Source organism: Scleropages formosus, chromosome 2 (genome assembly GCF_900964775.1).
Source record: "Scleropages formosus chromosome 2, fSclFor1.1, whole genome shotgun sequence".
NCBI lineage: Eukaryota > Metazoa > Chordata > Actinopteri > Osteoglossiformes > Osteoglossidae > Scleropages > Scleropages formosus.
The window spans coordinates 19,576,021-19,596,342 of record NC_041807.1 but is presented as its reverse complement, the minus strand read 5'-3'; the positions used below and the strand labels follow the sequence as shown (position 1 = coordinate 19,596,342).

The 20,322-nt window shown below is 50.0% G+C and overlaps 1 protein-coding gene across 4 annotated transcripts in view; it reads right to left on the bottom strand.

The window, feature by feature from the left end:
- Window positions 1-18,995, bottom strand: part of reln (reelin) — a 94,405-nt gene extending 75,410 nt beyond the window's left edge. For all 4 annotated transcript variants that reach the window (XM_018747417.2, XM_018747419.2, XM_018747418.2 and 1 more), the window contains exon 1: window positions 18,542-18,995. In XM_018747417.2, the coding sequence (XP_018602933.2) occupies window positions 18,542-18,776 (235 nt within the window). In that variant the 5' untranslated portion in view covers window positions 18,777-18,995. The remainder of the gene's footprint in view (window positions 1-18,541) is intronic.
- Window positions 18,996-20,322: the final 1,327 nt, after the last annotated feature.

Genomic DNA, 20,322 nt, shown 5'->3' with positions numbered 1-20,322 from the left:
CATCTCATTTAATCTCATCTCATGTCATGTGTAAATGTTCATGCTCTATAACTTTGAGATCAAAATTGTTGAACAAACGAAGAAATCTTCATGCAGCTGCTCGTGTAATGTAAATGTTAAAAAAAAATTATTAGTAATATGATTAGGAATTGTCGATATTTGGATAAACTTTTATGCAGCTGCTTGTGTGATGTACATTGATTCATGCGGTGGAAAGTAACAAATAACTACTTTAGTATCACGCGTCTGCATCCAAGTCTTTCTGCTAATGTAATGCACACATTGCATCTTCTACGAGATGTTCGTCCCTTTTGACGAAAGCGTGTGCGAAATGAATAAATGTAAATGTAATGTTGTACCAAAATTTTAGACAAAGACACTGCAAATTGAGGGATGTCTGTACTGGCAAATGCAAATGTCCTTGCACGTCTGGGAGAAAACCCTCAGAATCGGCAACTAATTTCACTGCCTCATTATTGTTTGATAAAGTGGAATTAGGGATTGAGGAACAGGGCATCCTCTCGTACAGCATCTGCTGCATGAATAAATAACAATAAAGATTCACCCCCGGTTTCTGCAAGGAGGGCATTTCGCAGAATTCATAAACGCACTCTCTGTTTCTTCAGCTAACACACATGCTTATTTTTACATTCAACGTGACCTGAGGCTCTCGAGGGGTCACCCCCGCACGCATATGCATGGATAAAAGCTCCGACTTACATCCTCGCAGCGGTGTACCTGAAGTAGGCCAACGCCGAGAGGGAGACGGGGAGGCTGTACAGAGGGGAGGAACAACCTGATCGATAAAAATACAACAAATGAATTATTTACACGGTTCTGTTTCGGGGGAAAGTGCAGGAGAGCTCACTGCAGCACAAAGAGCTAGCAGGCAGATCGGTACGTGTTTAAGTCCTGGTGAGGAGTACCATTCCAGCAGACATGGCCTTTAATGACCGCAAACACGTCTCACACCGGGGCCTTCAAGGAAGACTTCGGACATGTTCTCGTCAGCTACGTTCCTTCCAGTTCGCTTCTGGAACAAGCGCAGGGATGTCCGCTGGGTGTTTCCGCGTTGTTCCCCGCTACCAAAAATCTGGAACCTGTGAGCCTCGCGTCCATCACACCCGCACAGTGAGGTTTCTGTTATAGTTTTGATGAGTGCTTGACAAAAGAGTGAAAACGTGGAGGAACGCGCTTGGTAACAACAGATGACGAGCGTGCGCTCGGCGCATCGCTTCCGGTCTCTCTGCTGCTCGGAAAAAAAAAAAAAAAACACCTCCTGGTTCCGTGGAAACAATCTATCTTCAAGGCTCTGTGGATCTGCATAATGCTCCCCGGCTCTGGTAAGTGGAAAAACCGACACATCTGTCCACCTTCTTTACAAATCAGCAACTCTCGGAAGATGTGTAACTGTGTGTGAGCCCGCTAAGGTTGAGAAACAAGTAGAAACTAGGCAGACGAACAGAGATCAGGCATTTTGCCTGCATTACATTGCTAAATCACAGCACTACAAAACAATTTATAGTAGTGTAATATAATTGGTTTATGGGGGACAAGGTTTTCTCGTGGTGCTGGGCTTTTAAAACCTCTCAAAGTTTTGCTGAGAGCAAAGCCGCTCCTAAACCCTAACCCCCAGCACCCCTGCTGGGCCAGTTAGACACCAAAGCACTCAGCATCCCCATCCTCCTCTGAGTGCCTCCAGAACCTACATCCCTCTGCCCCCAAGACATTAAAACTATTCATTTTCTTAATTGCTCCCAGTGGAAAGGGCTCTTGGTCCAGCTCCATCAACCAAACAGCACCACCCCTCCAGCAATCACCTCGACCACCGTCCTGGTTCGGAGCACGAGAAATGCGCATTCTTTGCCAGTTCACACGTGAGCCTGTTCTCGCTCCATTGTGTCGCCACCCCTGGTTCCGCAAAGATCACAAGACCCTGGGGTCAAAATGTGAAACTTTGTTGCACGCAGAGGAAAAACAAAAGACAAATGTGTCCATTCACACAATGGACATGGCAGCGCTCTCCCACGCTGCATCAGCACACACAGTTCCCTGCGCTCACAGCCCCCTCTCGCCCTGGAGAAAGGGGAGTTAAAGGGGATTATACGAACCCCCCCAATTCTTCAGCACCCCCCCGCCAAACATTCGCATCACCTCCCGCAATCTCCTGGCACAGCATTCTGTTTGACACAAAATACGATGGGGGCATGTAAGCCGAACTGTATTTGACAGGTGGGGGGGTGGGCTGAGCAAGTAATTGAGGCATTTGGAAGCAGGTTGGTGGACCAGACTTTCAAGAGGACATGTAGACGGTGGATGGGTAGTTGTGTGCTGGGTCTGGGTTAGATGGAGGAAGATTCAGTGAGAGCTGAAAGACAAACTGACAGCTCCAGGCTCTCAACGACAGCACTTAGGGGGGTTGGGGGGGGTTGAGGGGATCAGGGGCAGTGGGGGTGGAGTGAATGGGGTGTGGGGTGGGGGGCACAGATACGGAAGGACGCCTGGTTGCAAAGTAGCGCGGAGGCAGCGAAATGAATAATTCAGAGCATTGCGGAAAGATGCACCTCAGCAGTGTCCCTACGTTGCGGCCTCAAGTGCGGCACAGAACTCACAGGGTCACCTGGGGTCCTTCACAAGGAGTCCCACCCCTGAGAGCGAACAGCTATGCTCCGATGACTGGCAATGTGTCTGAGATCGACCTGTTCCAAAAAAAAACCTCACAAGAAACCTTGGGCTCAACTAACTCTATGCAGGCAGTTGGGTTGTCGCGCCCACGCCATCAAGTCAAGCGACCGCACCTGCCACCAATCGGAGCGACTGGGGATAAAACGGGCAGCGCTTCGAGTCCACCGCTCCCCTGCGATAGCCAAGCGACGACTATTTGCTCCTTGTTCTTCCAATCCCTCTTAGTCTCTTCCCACAGATAACATCTGCACCTCCAACGACCCTTGCCTGTCCCTGACGATGACTCTTGCTTGCCCCTTGTTCGGGCGCTGATAAATAAACAACCTGAAACTGGGTCCTCACCCACCAGCTCCTCGGTCTCCTGTCCTCCTCATTAATGACAGCAATGAAGGTTTGGACAGAAAGAGGTCTTGTAGGCTCCAGGGCTGAGGTTTCGAGGCTTAAGCAAGTGACGCTTCGTGGAAGAGTCATATAAAACCAAGGCAGGACAATAGGAAGAGGATCAAGAAATGAGAATGGGACCCAGCGGAAGACCTTAGACACTCACAGCTCAGCGATTCCCAGCACTTCGCCCAGCAGGAACTCCGCTATGAACACCACCCTCTGTGTGCCTGCATGCTTTTCAATAAAACAGGACCCACTGATGCCCTCATACCATGGCAATGCACCTATCAGATGCTCTGAAATAGCACGACGCCCACTGGCACGAGAAAAGCACATTACCTCACCTTTAGGGAATATTGTACCAGCACACAGGATTACTGCCATCAGGACAGGAAAGCATTATAATCTCTGGGTGTAATGCTGGAAAGCTTCACAGAAAGTCAATATTTAGTCCGCAGCCCGAAACCAAGAACGCTTTCCGCTGTTCTGCACATAAGACAAAAATGTTCCATCTTAACAAGATGCTCTGCTTTTAATCTCTCGCGGACCTTGCTCATCCATAGACGTTCGATAAATCGATTGAGGTTGAAATGTGTTTGCACCTCTCATCCGAAATCCTTTGAAACATTTCTTGGAAAATAAACCGACTGTATCTCCTTTGAGCCGGAGAGATGTTCCGCGACGAGTTTTATGAGATACGCTCTTCGACGCTCACACGCACCTCGTCTACCTGGATGAAGATAAGTGGCCATCTGACCTCTTTCGCTCCCACCCTGATGAGCGCGAGTGCAGAGGCTGGAGCAGGAAATGAAGGCCAGACACTAGGGGGTACCCTGCCCATCTGTTTCCCCTGTCAAGACAGTGTCGAGGTGCCATATGCCTGCTGCACTTCCTCCCCAGGTTCAGTGGCTAGTCACCTGTACACGTCCCCATGGGAAAGCGGACGCTTCCGTATCTTCCCCCGTAGGGGTGTTCGAAGTGTGGAAGTCCTTCACGGGGAAAGCTAACTGGGAGGGAGCGACAGTTTCGTTCCTTGCGATGAGACGCCACCCAGGAGTAAACCCGGGTTCGCAGCAAAGTGCGTCTAAGTGTGTCACATCACCGCTGCCTTCAGCTGAGATCAGTGCCCTCGTTCCTGAGCGCAACCAGCTGGCGCTGCCCTGCCCTGCCGGCACCGCCATCTGCTGCCGTGGCAGTTTCCTGTGGCCATCCAGCCCCATACCCCGACACTGCACGGCGTCGTTCTTCGTACGGGGCACCCGTTACATCCCGACGCAACACCACCGGTACTGGGTGAAATGCGAAACGAAATAAGTGGGGCGGTAGGAGATTTAGTGGTTACAGCTACTGCCTTGCAGTCCAAAGGTCCAGTTCGAACCCCTGCTCCCACTGTCGCAGGCCTGAGTGAGGGGCGCATCCGTGTTCAGCGGGGCAAGGGGCAGGGGTAATAGAGGGGATCGGGACTACGCTGAAGGGGTCGGTCTGTCATTTCTACTGAATAATATACAATTTTCCCCATCTTAGTTCAACCGCTGCAGTAACAAACGTAAAAACATGCAAAAATAATACAAAGCATGAGCTAATTTTACCCAATGTATCACATTACTTCAGAACAGCCATAATATATTTCTATTCTGTTTCTATCTATTAATTTCTTTAGCTGACACACACACACATTTTCTGAACCGCTTGTCCCATACGGGGTCATGGGGGAACCGGAGCCAACCCGGCAACACAGGGCATAAGGCCGGAGAGGGAGGGGGACACACCCAGGACGGGATGCCAGTCTGTCGCAAGGCACCCCAAGCGGGACTCGAACCCCAGACCCACTGGAGAGCAGGACCCAGTCCAACCCACTGCGCCACCCCTCTTTAGCTGACACTTTTCTCCAAATCGACTTACAGTGTTAAGCCACTTACAGTTATTTACCCATTTATACACCCATAACGAAAATGCGGGGTTTAATTCTCATACGTTATCGATTTGATACACTGCACTGGTGCATATACAAAGAAACATTTTCTTAGAATACGCAGCGACTTTGCTTTTTTGTTCGCACCACTCCAATGTTTTTTTTTCCCCCAGAAAAGTGTGAAACTGTAAGGAGTTTAAACTGCACCAAGAACAATTTGGGCAACATGCTGGTTTGCCAACCTTTTTAGATGCTTCGAACTCCTACAAGACATGAGCGCTGGCCTCTCCTCCTTGACAACAATTTGGGGAATAACTACAGCTATGAAGTCTGGATGTATTTTTGAAAGCACAGTGTTCCTGATTAGTTCTCCTTTCTCCACATCTTTGAGTGAAAATGTTTGTACAATTAAGTAGAAAGCAAAGGCTCAGATACAGACTGCAACATTAAAGGTCTCCAACATCATCAAAATCATTTTAAATATGATATTCTCATGGTTCAGAATATAAAGAAGATGGTTTGTTGATTTCAGATGAACCTGCAGCCATCAGACTAATCATAGGATATTCTCTTTAATGGAGTGCCTTTGATAATAAATCACCACATGGACCTTTTATCATTATTCATTGCCTCTGAATGGCAAGACAGAGTCTTGTTTTAAAGTTAGTCCATCATTTCTGAAAACCACACACCTTTCTAAGTACAGCACGCTCACCTTTTGCCATTTTCTTTTCAATGAAGCAAAAAAAAGTTGTAAATAACGATCTAAACACACAAGGAACAGCATAACATACACAAACACGCAGTCTGAAACCGCTTGTCCCAAGCAGGGTCACAGTGAACCAGAGCCTAAATCGGCAATACAGGGCGTAAGGCTGGAGGGGGAGGGGACACACCCAGGACAGGACGCCAGTCCAGCACAAGCCACCCCAAGCAGGACTCGAACCCCACACACACCAGAAAGCAGGACCCAGACAAACCTGCTGCACCACCATGCCTCCCACCAGCATAATACAGTATCACCCTATTGCTCTATTACCTAAACAAGCTCTTGATTTCATTATTTGGAGCAAAAACACACACTTTCAGAACCGCTTGTCCCAGACGGGGTCACGGGGAACCGGAGCCTACCCGGTAACACAGGGCGTAAGGCCGGAGGGGGAGGGGACACACCCAGGACGGGACGCCAGTCCGCCGCAAGGCACCCCAAGCGGGACTCGAACCCCAGACCCACTGAAGAGCAGGACCCGGTCCAACCCACCGCACCCCCGGAGCAAAAACATTAATAATGCATTTTTGTCAGCATAACATGATAGAGAAACTTTAAAAACTGACACTGACACGCGCTGATTTACTACAATAACTCTGAATGCTGGTACTGGAATATAGACATCACCTAAAGGAACTAAATTGCCTAAACAAAGTCACAGTGTAAATACACCACCCGGGAAGACAAGGGTGTAACAAGAGGGGTGGAGACACATGTATTAATAGCGCTGACAATTTTTACACCTCTGTATCAAGACCTATTTGTTGTGTTTGTTCAGCCCCCCCAAACACTGCAAACAGACTTGAGCTGCGTCCCCTTGTCATTTAGGTGACACAATCTCTAGTCTTAGACCCTAGTCTCACCTAGTCTGTGCTCCAGCTCCTGTCTTCAAACACCGCTAGATCACTGATTTTCCACTTCTCAGCACCTTACGCATCGTTGTTCCGCGGAGGTCCACCAGACGACCCCACGTAAGGCACACATGACTCTGTAACGCCGCTGGATCCATGAAATATGGACAGAAGAATCTCATTCCAGCTCAATGTATATCAGAAGCCCGGTGAGGTACGGTAATTCCAGCACGTGGCCTTACACCGGTTCCTCGTGTTCAAAATGTTCGAGTTACAAACTTCCAAAGATACAAACACTTTCAAATGTCTTTGTTTACTTTTAACTATTTTCTTCACTGTTGTGTGTCCAGAGTGAAAGCGACCAGCGTCTCCACCTCCAGCGAGTGGGCGGAAAACACGTCCAGAGAGATTTAGGAATGTGACAATAACTGCTTTCCAAGCTGGTTTCCAAGTGTTTGCGGAACACTTTCTCAGCTTGCGTTCGTGTGTCACCCATCAATAATAGGATGACAGAAGTTGCGCGTTTGCGGGATGAGTCAGTCAATAACAGGAGTTTGCGGAGAGAAAGTGTTTTTATTTTCAGCCATTATGAATTAGTCTCAATTTTAATCTAATAACAAAGACCCTGAAGTTAAAAGTCTTACAAAGTATGTTTATCATGGTGATACCCAAAGTATCATACAACTTAACCAGTAAATAAAATTATTAATAAGGTTTCACTAGGTTTTGCATGGCGGCATAGTGAGGTGCACCGCTGTCTCACCGCGCCTTGGTGGTGTGGGAGGATGTGGGTTCAATCCCTGTTCAGTCTGTGTGGAGTTCGCATGTTCTCCCTGTGTCTGCGTGAGTTTCCTCTGGGTGCTCTGGTTTCCTCCCACAGTCCAAAGACAAGCTGTTCAGGTTCCCCCATAGTGTGTGAGTGACACAAAGAGAGTGTGTGTTCCACTGATGTATGGATGAGTGACCCAGTGTAAGTAGTGTATCTAGCAGTGTAAGTCACCGCGGTGAATAAGGTGTGTGGGCTGATAACACTACATAGTATCTATTGTAAATGTACTAGCAGTACATCCAGAAGTTGACAAACATTGCATATGCTTATGTGACAACCTGGACAAAAATTGAGACTGAACGGCATTTTTGGATTAGTTTTAATTTTTAGAGTAAGCGTCTTGTTTAAAAGTACAATACGAGGCACAGCAATTCAAGCGCAGGGTCCTTTGATTGGCAGGCGGCCAGAGAGAGAAACGAAGAACGCTGCTGCGAAGGACATCTAAAAGGAAATGTGTCTATCAGTTTTATTGACACGTGAACCTGTGCGGCAGGTGTCACAACATGGTGTGGACTCCATTTGACCGTAAGGGGCAGGACCGTGGACCAGGAGTGACCCAAGCTTGAAAGAGGTTAACCACAGAGTAGTGAAGCAGAACACGAGTATACGACATGCACCCCATACCGCAAACGCTGCACTTGGCGGCTGTCCCGTCAGGGGAGGATGGGTCTGGTGTCCTCCTCTTCCGCAAAGGCTCTGTGCTGAATGCTGGGTAAACATCCCAGAGTCAGTGAGGGTGACATCAGATCCCGCATCCTTTTCCATCACACTTATGTTCCCCTCCTGTGTGTCGCCATCTATATTCTCCATCACACCTCTCGTGAAAAACAGGAGATATCTCACACCCTCACAAAATCCCTGAAGGGGCCGCCAACCCCGTGACGGTGGCAGCCGCATCACTGCCCTCCTCCTGCACCACAGCTATACCATTTCCACTCTCCAGAAGCCCCTGCGGCTGAGCTGTCAACCCCAAGGGGCGACATGGAAAACCACTTGTGGACAGGACTGTGTCTCCATGGACGTACGGCAGTTACCGGCTGTACGGACAGTATTCAGAGCACTTGAGATGAAAATCTCGACCAGCAGAGAGGCTTCCAGAAATCATCTTGCCCTGTGTTCGGTATCCCTTTCTTTCTCTGACCCCAAACGGAACGGAATGGTGTCCGTCACCAGCAGGGTCTCTGTAGGGAGGGGACGAGGAAAGCTGGCCCCCTGAGTTCCGGTCTCCTTCGAGAGGTCATGCAATCTAGACGCAGCAATTAATTAATTAATTAATTAATTTACCAGTCGCTTTGGAGAAAAGCGTCTGCTAAATGAATAAATGTAATGTATGAAACCTGTTACGGCAGGACAGCATGACGTCGGAAGCGGGAGGAGATCAAAACAAGAGGCAGCTCAAAGAATAATAAAAGGCTGACACATGAAAAAGTGTCGGAAAAATCGCGCTATGAAACATTTATGAACGTTCGGCACGAAAACACCTAAATGTATTCAACATAGCGCGCGCAGCGCTGAACGCCTTCCACGCGAAAGTGTAGGAAAAAGTGTCGCATTAAAAAGCGCACTTCTCAAACCATCTCATTTGCTCTCATTGTTTCAGCTCATGTCATTGACCTGAGAAGAGGAGCAAACGTCCCCAGCTGTGCAGAAGAGGCAGGTCTCATCCCCATTACCCAGCGCGTCCTCGGCGTCTCGGTCCAGGTATCAATCCTTACCAGGCGCGGGTTTGCAAACCAAGTGTTTGAATGGCAATAGCAATCGAACGTGTGCGGAATCTTATGGCAGCGGCAACGATCAGAAGGACCGAAAACGACCAGAATAAGCCGCGTCGGTGCGCCGGAAGAAGCGTCAGTGACCCTCAGCGGTGCCTCAACGCTCCATGTTCAGCTCATCGTGAGCACTGTCATTATTCTGCATTATGTACTCAGGGTGCGCTATAGAACACATTCAATATTAAATTGTTTCTTATTTTTCACAGAAATCTCTAATATTCACTACCTGATTTGGCATTACAGCTATTGTCACAGGTTTCAGCCGTCGACTTTTTGTTTTTGCTCCTATACCCTTCTGTGGGACAGACCGCCACCATGAGCTCCCCGTCCTGGCAGTGAGCCTTCATGTGTTGGTGACACTGTGACAAACCAATCTGGACAGCAGGTCATCACAATTCGGTGCACCATCCCAGGCTCCCTGAAGGGGGGAGCGGTCACGGCAACCCCTCCGTCACCTTCTCACCTCCGGCTTTTCCTCCCACCTGCCCTGCTTAGCAACCAGAAAACATTCCCAGCAAACACTCGCGTGAGCTCACACCCTACCGGGATCTCCAAAGAGAGCGGAGCAGCTCCTTTGAGGCGCTCTCTGTGTGTGTCGAAGCGTGCGGATGAAAGCGATGCCTTAACCGTTTTTGGGGGCGGCGAAGGATGACATTAGGGAAGCTGTTGGGAAGAAAAGCCAAGTGGTGGGGTCTCGCACCCTGTATACACACGGCAGTGTGTTGGAACTGAAGATGACACGTAGGACAGGGAAATCCATCGCACCGGGTGTGGGAATTGATTTGTAATTAAAAAGCCCCCGCCGGCAGTGAACACATGAGGGGACCACGACTGAGCTCTGATCAATGTGGATTCTCTCCCACCGGATGCAGGTCTTAATAGCTCAGATTGAGCGCAACAGTATGGCACTCAGCACCGTAATTAATGCATTTACACCCCACCCAGCAGCGCCCCCACCGCGCCGCCGCCGCTCACCAACAGATACCGCTTGCTTCAAACCCATTGCCGAAAGAGCATGGACTGCCCTGATCGAATTCTTATCGAGGCATGCCCTTACTGAGCCCCAGTTCACACGCTCATGAGGTTTTCCTTAGAGATGCTTGGGATGCGAGGTGATGACCGCAGAGACAGAACGGTGAGATCCAAACCAAGCGCAATCGCCAAGCCAAACCGCTCTACAGCCGGGTTCGTTCATTGGCCTATTGCGCCATCAAATTAATAAAAGCTGCTCCGTTAAATATTGCCGTTCTTCAGCATCGCTGAGTCACAGCCGAAAGCGTAAAAACGAGCCGGAGGAACGTTGAAAACCGCTCAACGTGCAAAGTATTAACATTTATGCTCTGAGAAGCACTTTCCACTTTGTAATTGTGATTTTATTCAGTGGGCAGAGCTTTCTACAGTGTCTCCGTCTGCGATGCTGCTCAAGCGGGGATCTGGAACGTGAGCGAGTGCTATTGTGCGCTGTGTTCCAGGGTGTATTGTGGAGTTTGAGAGCTGCTATGCCTTGGGTAAACAAGGAGGTGCGGTAAAGGGGGGGTTGGTTCTGAATCTAAGCCTGGGCTAGCAGGTTAACACACCCAGGAGGCCATGCAGCACATCGATTCCAGCCTGGGGTCTGCTTATCTTCCCTGAAAAGACCGCAGGGGTTACATCTCGCTAACCAGCCTCCTCCAAACCCAGCGAAAGCCCCCCGCCCCACCGCGCCATCAAACCCATCGTGCTGTGAATTTAGAGAGCCCATCCTGAGAGCCCCTCTCCAACCACGGTGCATTCTCCACTCCGGTGCTGCTCTGCGTCGCACTCCAGCCACACTCATCCCGAAGAAGTGTTTCCGGGGTTCAGGGGTGAACCGAGCGCACAGTTAATTTTACCCCGTTTCTAGATTTTTTCCCCCCTTTTTTCACCATTTAGGACAAAGAGAGATCTCGAACGTGCCTGTTCAACAGTGTCCCTCAATCTCTCTACTTTATCAACAGTCCACCAAATGAATAGAAGAACTCCAACAAAAGCTCTAGAAATTTCTATAACGATTCATAACTCGCATCGTTCACAGAGGGCTGATTTGCATTGGATCCTGATGGGGTTGACGGGGGGCTGTTCAGGGCGAGGTTACGGGAGGAGGTGAGGATCATCTTATACCCGAAAGGGATTGTCATCATCACCGCGAGCGCTCAGACGCGCGTAATCTCCCGATGCCAGACCCCAGGCTCTCTCCGCGGCACCAGAGCCACCCGTTTGAAGGCGGTGCCTAATCCGGCCCGTGACACGCGATGCACCCCTCCGACCGTCCGGGATGTGGAAGCGGGCCGCCTCACGCTGAATACTATCTGCCGGTTTGCGGCGCTGCCTCAGGGTGGAGATTAGAGTCGGATGAATGGAGTCGCAGGGGGTGGGTGCGGACGCCCCATACACGCCCATGGATCAGCATCGGCCAGAGTGGCGGCTAAGCCGACACGGCAATGAAGTAAAAGCGGCGGGAAGCGCTTCAGACTACAGGGCAGGAGCCAAGAGAGTCGGGAGGCAAGGACCTCGAGGCTTGCGTGGACTCGTTTTATTCAGAACGTTCACGGAAACAAAAACACACACAATGCTCGTGGAGGGCGGCTGACAGCGGCAGCGCTTAAACCTGTGCCCTTCGGACTTTTGAATCTCACGTACTGCGGTGGGACCCTTGAGCAAAGTAATCACGCTAAATGACTCCGGCGAAAGTACCCGGCTGTATAAACGGGTAAACAATTGAAGGAAATTTAACACCGTAAGTCGCTTTGGAGAAAAGTGCCAGACAAGAGCAATAAGCGTAGAGCAATCGGGATTTTTGGTTAAAAACCAAAAGCTGCTGTGGTTCCTGGCAGGTGTGTTTCTGAGGTCAGGTCCATATTGAATGTTGCGCAAGCTGTTTAGCGCCCACCGGAACCCTCCCCGCGCTCTCACACCCCCCCCAGCACATACAAACACGCACACGTGCTAAGTGGCTCTCCTGGACGCAGCACACAGGAGGAGAGGAAGTGGGAAAATGAGAGTGTATAAGCTGCTCCCGCTGGCAGCCGAGATAAGGCTGGCGACACGCAGGCAGCTGCCTGGCACCCGGGGGCCCAAGTTGGCACAGCGCTCTCGGAGACTACACCTGGCCCTGCGTTGGCACGCTGTTGGCAGCGTATGGGTTCCACGCTGGCGAGTGGGTGCGCCGTCAGCGTGCCGTCTCCGGGCCCGCCCGCATATTTCCGCTCGCTGCCGTTCCGTTTCGATGCCGACGTTTCTGCTGCGGCCGTTTCCTCTTTTGGCGCTCGGGCCAAAGGAGGAGCCGACTGCTTAACTACTCGTGAGAAACGTGGAGAGTCGCGCAGAGCAGCCGTGACGACCGCGCTCTCAGCCGCCCTGCAAAGCGAGCATTTGCATATAACCGAAAAAAAAAAAGGTGACACTGACTTCGCTCGGAAGGATCGCTCGCCGGAGCCGTTCGAGCACCGACTCAACGTGCGCGCCAATCGCTGGCCACGAGCTCATCCAGGTACGGGGACGACGCGAAGAAACGGAACGCTCTTAATGGTCGGCGGTTTGGGGCCATTAGCGTGCAGTCGGCCGACTAACAGCCGTGATTGATCGCACACGTCAAAGCAAAGCGCTGCCTTTTCGTGTGCGTCTTCACCCGGGAGGGTTTCCACCAGGGTACGCAGGGACTCGGATTTCACGCCCACTTTATATCAATTTGTCCCTTGCACGGTAACTTACGATGGTGATAAATAGGAGGAACTTTATGAATTATTTTTGCGTACCAGCATCTCTCGCATTCTCGGCAGAAACACTTAGATGTGTGTGCGCGTGCGTGCGAAAGTCTGTGTGATGGCACACAAGAGCACTTGCATTTAAATACACACACACACACACACACACACACACCCATCGGAGCCTCTTGCTCTCTGCAGCGCTGCAGTAATGACTGCGAGGGATTAGCGCTCCACCAGCTGCTATGGCGCTGAGCTGGTTGACACAAAGGGAAATGCTAATTGACCGTTGATGGACTTGAAGCACCTTTGACACCCCACCATTAATCCATGTAAACATCTCTCCATCCTCTCATCCATCCTGATACACTTACATTTATTTGTTTATCTGACACATTTTTCCAAAGTGACCCACGGTGTTAAGCTACTTACACTGATTTACCCATTTATACAGCCAGGCAATTCAGGGTAAGTACTTTGATCAAGGGTACTACAGCAGGAGCTGGAATTCGAACCTGGGTCCTAAAAATTTAAGGCAGCACACTTCTGAATATTGGAGTGTGTGTACTCTGTTCACTTTTTCATTATGACTTTTAACTGTTGTTTACTTTTTACAATATCGTTCACTATATGGCTTCAATTCATGTCTTCTAGTTTTACCGCGATATATTTTACTTGGTGCCTTCCCTTTCCTTTGTCTGCCAAGGAAATTTCTGAAAGACCAAGCTCCTCTATACCCTCCTCAGATGTTTGTTTTATGGACTCAGAAAGATAAGGATGAGGAGTATACAAGTACTATCTGCGATAGTACAATACAACACAATTACATTCCAACATGAAGACGACCAACAACGCCCATCCTTCTCCAACCCAACACTTTGACCCATCATCAGAAGCTGCAGCAGGTTCGCCTTCCAACACTGACATGCAAAGTGATCCAACCGATGGATGCAAAAGGAGTTGGGGCAGGGAGAGAGATTTCAGAAATTTGGCTGGTCAGTATACCTCTCTAAACCTAATAATACAACTGAATGCTGGCCTTTTGGGGGGGGGGGGGGGGGGGGGGGGTTAGGCAACTGTTTGCCTTTGCTTTGTAGTGATTCCACACGGTTCACAAAACTTGGTGTTCCACCTGTGCCTTTTTTCCTTTAGAGGTGGAATTAAAAGGGGCAGCTGGTGGCATAGTGGTTAGTGCCTTCAAATAAGGTCGCCAGTTCAAATCCAGCCTCCAGCTGTAGTACCCTTGAGTAAGGTACTTACCATTAATTGCTCCAGTAAAATTACCCAGCTATATAAATGGGTAAAATAATTGCAGATAACATAAGTAGTTTTGGAGAAAAGCATTGGAAAAAACGAAAATCAGATGCCTGCAAGTGAAATATCTAGTGTAGTCTTTTGGCAAGGCTTGTGCAGACCGTTCTGCGAGACCCCCTCTAGACCCCCCTCCCTCCACGTGCACTCAGCGCAGCGATGCTCCATTCAGCCGCTACCCCCTGTGCAAACTGCAACAGGGGTGCAAAGACAATGGATGGCCTTGTGCGGGGGGCACCCTCGCCGCTCAGCCGCGCTGCCAAGACGTCCTCCAAACCACCGCCAACCCATACATACATCCCTGCCCCTCCTCCCCCCCGAAAGGGCTGCCATTTAGAGATCGCAATGCCTGCAGGCCCCCGGGGGGCCGAAACCGAAATACACTCTTTTACAGAAATGTACATTATCTGACACGCGGTCGCACAGCGCGTACGTGTGCATCGACTGGGGATACACACACAGTGTGCCCTGTGGCACAAACGGCGCACGAAAACAAAACACGCAAATCAATAGAGAAATTACACACATCCATAATCCCTCAGAGACCGGAGGAAGCAAACAAACAAAATCATATTTTTCATATTCGGTATGTGAACGTGACAAGGGCGCATTCTTGGGAACAACTAGAACCGCATCGAGCTCAGAACCAGCTGGCCTTGGGCTCGTACCCAGACCCCATCCAGATCAGTGTTCCCATCTCATTTTCACCCACATCTCTACGGCTTCCTCCCCTCCTTTTTCCTTCCATTGCCTCTAGACTAATGTGCCAGAGGTCAGAGGTTAATTTCCCCTTTTCCAGTCATTCCCTTTGTGTCTCTGGAGTGTACCTCAAACTGTATCGCATCGTTCACCTCCCGCACGCTGTCCCCCTTTCGGAGGCAGCAGCTGCGTTGTTGGACGGACGCTGTTGCCAGAATGTTCCCGTAGACACACGCTGACCTCGGTGACTGAGAGGTCAAGCTGGGGTAAACACTCTTATTTTGGAGTGAGCCGAGAAAAAGTCAACAATTTTTTGAAATTGTCAAAATACACGCACGCACCCGCACGCCCAGTTTGGGGGATAAGAAATAAGGTTCTTGAAACACAAACTGACCGACACCCTAGCAAGAGCCTGGGCTTGAACCGCACCTCCCTCCTTTCTTCACACTCTATTTCTCTTACACTCCCCTCGACTTCATTCGTTCATCGGAAGCTTTCGTCCAAGGCAACCCGTCGTTCATTTCCCCTCCTAGCTGCATCTTCTTCCACGACGACCACGGACACGGACTCAAGTGCATTGCTCACAGCTCACACCTACAGTTCGCTGCCAACCCGCCCTCTAGAGATGTGAGAATTTTTTATAAAAAAAAAAAAAAAAAAAAAAAAAACAAAAAACATTACCCAACAGCCCCCTTTCCAAGCCATGCCATCACTGAAAACACAAGAAAAGGTAGGCAGGGGATAGTGGCTAGTGTAGTGATCAGCGCTGCTACCTTTGGGGCTGAAGGTCACAGGTTCAAATCCCACCTCAAGCCGTAGCACCCTCGAACAACGCGTTTCCCTGAATTGCTCCGGTGAAGTTACCCAGCTGTATAAATGGGTAAATAACTGTAGGTAGATTAACATCGTAAGTTGCTTTGCTAAAAGGCTTCCGATAAATGTAAATGAGGATAAAGAGGAGCGTGGTCAGGGGATCATTGCTCAGTTACAGCTCCTGCTGGGCTCCTCAACATCCACAGGGGAGCAGTAAACAGCAGCCATTAAATGTGCATCACTTATTGGATTTATTACAATTATGTGCTATTTCAGCAGCTTAGGAGGGAACCGTATGAGAAAAGAGTGCCGTAAAGCCACTGCTGCAACAGGGGAAAGTGCTTCGTCTCCCACGACTAAATGGGCTCCGAGGCAGCAGCCAGGAGAGAGAATTTTAAATCTCGGTTAAATATCGGCCTCTCCATTGGCAACTGAAATGGTCTAACAATTTTAACAAAAACAAGAACCGAACAAAGGAGAGGATGACGAATGGAGACCCAAAGCACCATTTCAGCGGTAGAGCAGCCGGCAAAAACGCCGCTGTCACTGTTATCATGACTGGAGCCACTGATCGCCACCCATGAGGCTGCTCTGTCTGTCTGTGTGTGTGTGTATTATGCAGTAATCCCCAAAGATACAAGCATTTAGTGATGGTTTGTGTCATGTCACATTCAGTTCTCACCCCCCCATCAGCCTTTGTTTGCTACTTTCAGCTGTCAAAATCTCAGTGATCATGGACCGTTTGGACTGTCCAACGTCCACTTGTCCACCGAGTGTCACTTCTTCATTTACGCCGTTTTCGTTAATTTCTTTTCGCTGCTCCGGTTTTTCAGATGAAATGCATAAACACTGAGTATGTATGTACAGTATGTTTTGTCTGTGTTTAAGTGTACAGTACATAAAAGGTAGGAAAGAGCTGAACGAGTGCAGCTACACAGTCCTACAGTATTATAGAGAAATTCATCAAAGAAACTGTATGGTTATTCTGCATTATAATGACTAATGTTACCTATTGAAGTAACTATGCCCATTTTAATGGTATTTGGTGATGATTTACCACAGATAGGTGTCAATTTTTGGCACTGAGGGACACAAACATTTTTACCATTGGAACCCATGGCGATTACACCGCCCCTCGAGAAAGACCACACAGATGTACGAGAGACACGTTGTAAAGTCTCTGCTTCTCCCTGTCCTGCCCCAGCCGCACCCCCCTCCCCAGCACCCTTGTCCAGAATACAAAAAGCAACTAATACCTCCCAGAAGTGAGAAGCTCTAAATGCATGGAGAGCTCCCACATTTTAGACAAACTGTCCCCCTCATCCTGTAATCCTGACGCTTGCTGTCCAAAGCTCTCTGCCCTGAGCCCCTCGGGACCCTAATGCTGTTTAAAAGGTGCTCGAGCCATAATGGTGATTTCAGCAGAGAGCGACAGCGACCCTCGCACCCAGAGCCCTGCACCCCGTCACATCCCTCCCTCGCTCGCTCACTATCCTCCCCTTCATCCATCTGTTCTCTCTCTCTCTCTCCCCTGAAATGTCTCAAATTTGAAAGAGGCTTTTCTTTGTCAGGACAAGGTTACACGTGAAAACAGCTTGACAGCAGCTTTGATTAAAAATAAATCTGAAGGACGGCGCGCGAGTGCGCACACGCAGCTCGTGCGCACTGGAGATTTAATGAGATCACACCTTTGTCAAAAGTGGAAGAATGAAGAGACTATTTTGGAATGCATTTCCCCCATCAGCCCCTCGCTCTCTAGTTCGCCTTCGATGCCAGAGCAGCTCCAGTTCCTCGAGAACGAGGGTTATTCGCCTCCACCATCAACACGTCGCTACATAAGTTAGGGTGTTAGGGTTAGTGATTTCTATTTAAGCATATTATTTAATGACGTTTTGACACATGGTGTGGATGTCCACCCTCCCCATGATGCCACCCCCAAAGCCCCAGTGTGAGTGATCCTCACTTTGTCCTCAGTGTAAACCCCCCACTAGCCCAGTGGCCCGATGAGAGCGGTGAGAGGTGCTGAAGCACCATCGCTCATTACATAAACGTTCGTCCTCCTCGCACCTTCTGTTGTGAGACGCCTTCGCTTGCAGCCGACAGGAAGGGAAATTACAAAAACATTTTTTTTTCCCTACAGAAAACATTTCACACCGTGTCACCTGCTCGGGTAAAATTTTTTTGCCTCCCTCTTCGATGAAACGATTTGGTGAGAAAACGAGTTTTTAAAAAAAAATTATTTAAAGGCGTGCACTGAACCCAACGGCGGTCGTAAGAAAAAAAGTCCATATGTGTGTCAGTCCTCAACAAGTCGAAGCCTGGCGCGAAGCAGAAGAGTTCGCTACGCAGCGATAACTGCCGTCGGGCAACAAGGTGGTGCCAGACGCCAAGAAACACTCAAACCCTGAGATACGGAGACATCAGCAACACACACTCTCAAAGTGGCGTCACCTTGACATTTAGTTTTTCATTCATCTGACACTTTTCTCCAAAGCGACTCACACTGATCTACCCATTTGTACCACTCGGTCATTTTTACTGTATCAATTCAGGGTAAGTACCTTGAACAAGGGTACTGCAGCAGGAGGTGGCATTCAAACCCGGGTCCTTTGAGTCCAAAGCCAGAAGTTCTAACCACTGCAGCACCTGCTGCCCCCTAAAATGCCCTACACACACGCAACCTGCCCCGTTGCTAGACAAAGCACCTGGCGTGCACGCGCACGCACACACGCACACACATACACTCGCGCGCCCACCAAAGGGATGGTCCTCGAGGGACGGGGGTTCCACTCACCCTGGTACTCCTGGCCGGGGGTGTAGGTGCTGGGGTTTCCCACAATCTGCATCGTGAGGAGCACGTCTGCCCCGCCTTCTGCCACCCCGGCCCCTTCCAGCTCGCCGTGGTGAGTGCACAGGAAGAAGAAGGGGTTGAAGCGGGGGTAGAAGCCCACGTCTGCACCGGCCGCGACCTCCAGCGCCAGCGCCAGCAGGACACCGCTGAGGGCACCTCCAAGAGGGGCCCACCACATCCCCGCGGTGAGACGCAGCAATACGGCAAGAGACGTGCACCTCACAGGTGGCGCTCACAGGTGGGCTCCTTCCTCCGTCCCGCTCAGGACCAGGTGTCGGGATGACTCGGGGGACGGTGGAGCGGAGTGCAAGGAAGAGCGTGGACCGCGTGTTCGAGGCTCGTGGGCTGATCTGATCCCTTCCCCCCCTCCCGCTTCTCCTCCCGTCCTCCTCCCCGCGCTTGCTGGGAGTTGAGAGCTTGCCTGCGCCGTCCTGCTCGGCACTTAAATAGCCCCCCTATCCCCGCCCTCCCTTACACACACGCACTGGGCTTAGAGGCGGCCTCCTCTCAGCCACCTCCTCCCTCCTCCTGCCTGCTTCTCCAAGTCTGTCACTCTCCTCCGCTGCCTCTCCCTCGTCCGCCGCTTTTACGGCTCTCATTATTTCCTCTCCGCCGTATTCCCGCTGCCTTGTCCTCGCCATGCGCGTGGCTCCCATTCTTTGTCTTCTCCACCAACCCCTGAGGGAGGTCTGCTCTCTGCTCCAGTCACACCTCCTCGCTCTTCCTCGCCAAGCCCTGGTGGAACGCTCCTCCTTCTTGCCCAGTTTCTTCATTCTCACCCCTGTGTTCTGCCTCTACTTAAGACCAAAAATCCCCTGGTTTCCCAATTAAGCTACCAGAGCAGTGACCCTGCAGCGCCGTAATAGTTCACCCTTCCTTTCGTAGACCACACGTCCTGTCACCGTCCACGCCGTCTCTGGGGTCCACCCGGCGCGAGACTGAACCCCTCCCTGTATCTCACTCTTCTGCTCAGTGCCACATTCAAGCCCCCCCCCCCCCCCAGTCCTTCGCCACTGTCCTATTCCCTAACCCATCCTTGCTGTGTAAACAATGCCATCTCCCACTCAGATCTACCCAAACCTGATGTGTGAGCTCTGAAAAGGGTTGGGAGCAGGGTTTGTAAACAAACTCATGGTTCAAAGGTCACCTAGTACGGTGACAGTAATGACAGCAAAGGCTTTTTATGAGGAGGAGGCCAGAAGCAGTCCAGATTGTCATCTTGCTTAGAATAAGACCCCCCCTAAAGGTGTGGGCACTCAAGCTGGAGGCGAACACTGAAGATGCCGCTGTGCAACAAGATGTGTTTGTGTATTTTTTAATTCTTACAATAAAAACAGAAATCATACCATGTTTACTGTGTGACTTTATTTTATGAAAAGGGTGGGCGGTGTTTCATTACCAAACTGACTTGCTGCAGAGGTTTTTAACCGAACAAAAGTCAAAGACGTAGGTGGTGGGGACACGTCACATGTCAGTAAAGAGAGCTTTTTGAAGCTGTAGCACCCTTAAGCAAGGTACTTGCCCTGAAATTACCCAGCTGTAGAAATGGGTAAATAATTGTAAGTTGCTTTGGAGAAAAGTGTCTGTCAGATGAATAAATGTAAATGCATCAAGGTGGGGGCAGGGACAAGATGCACCGCCCCCCCCACTATTTATCTAACTCCTGCGAGTATTACTGCAAATAAATTTTTGTTCACTCAATATCCAGCATGATTTCACAGACG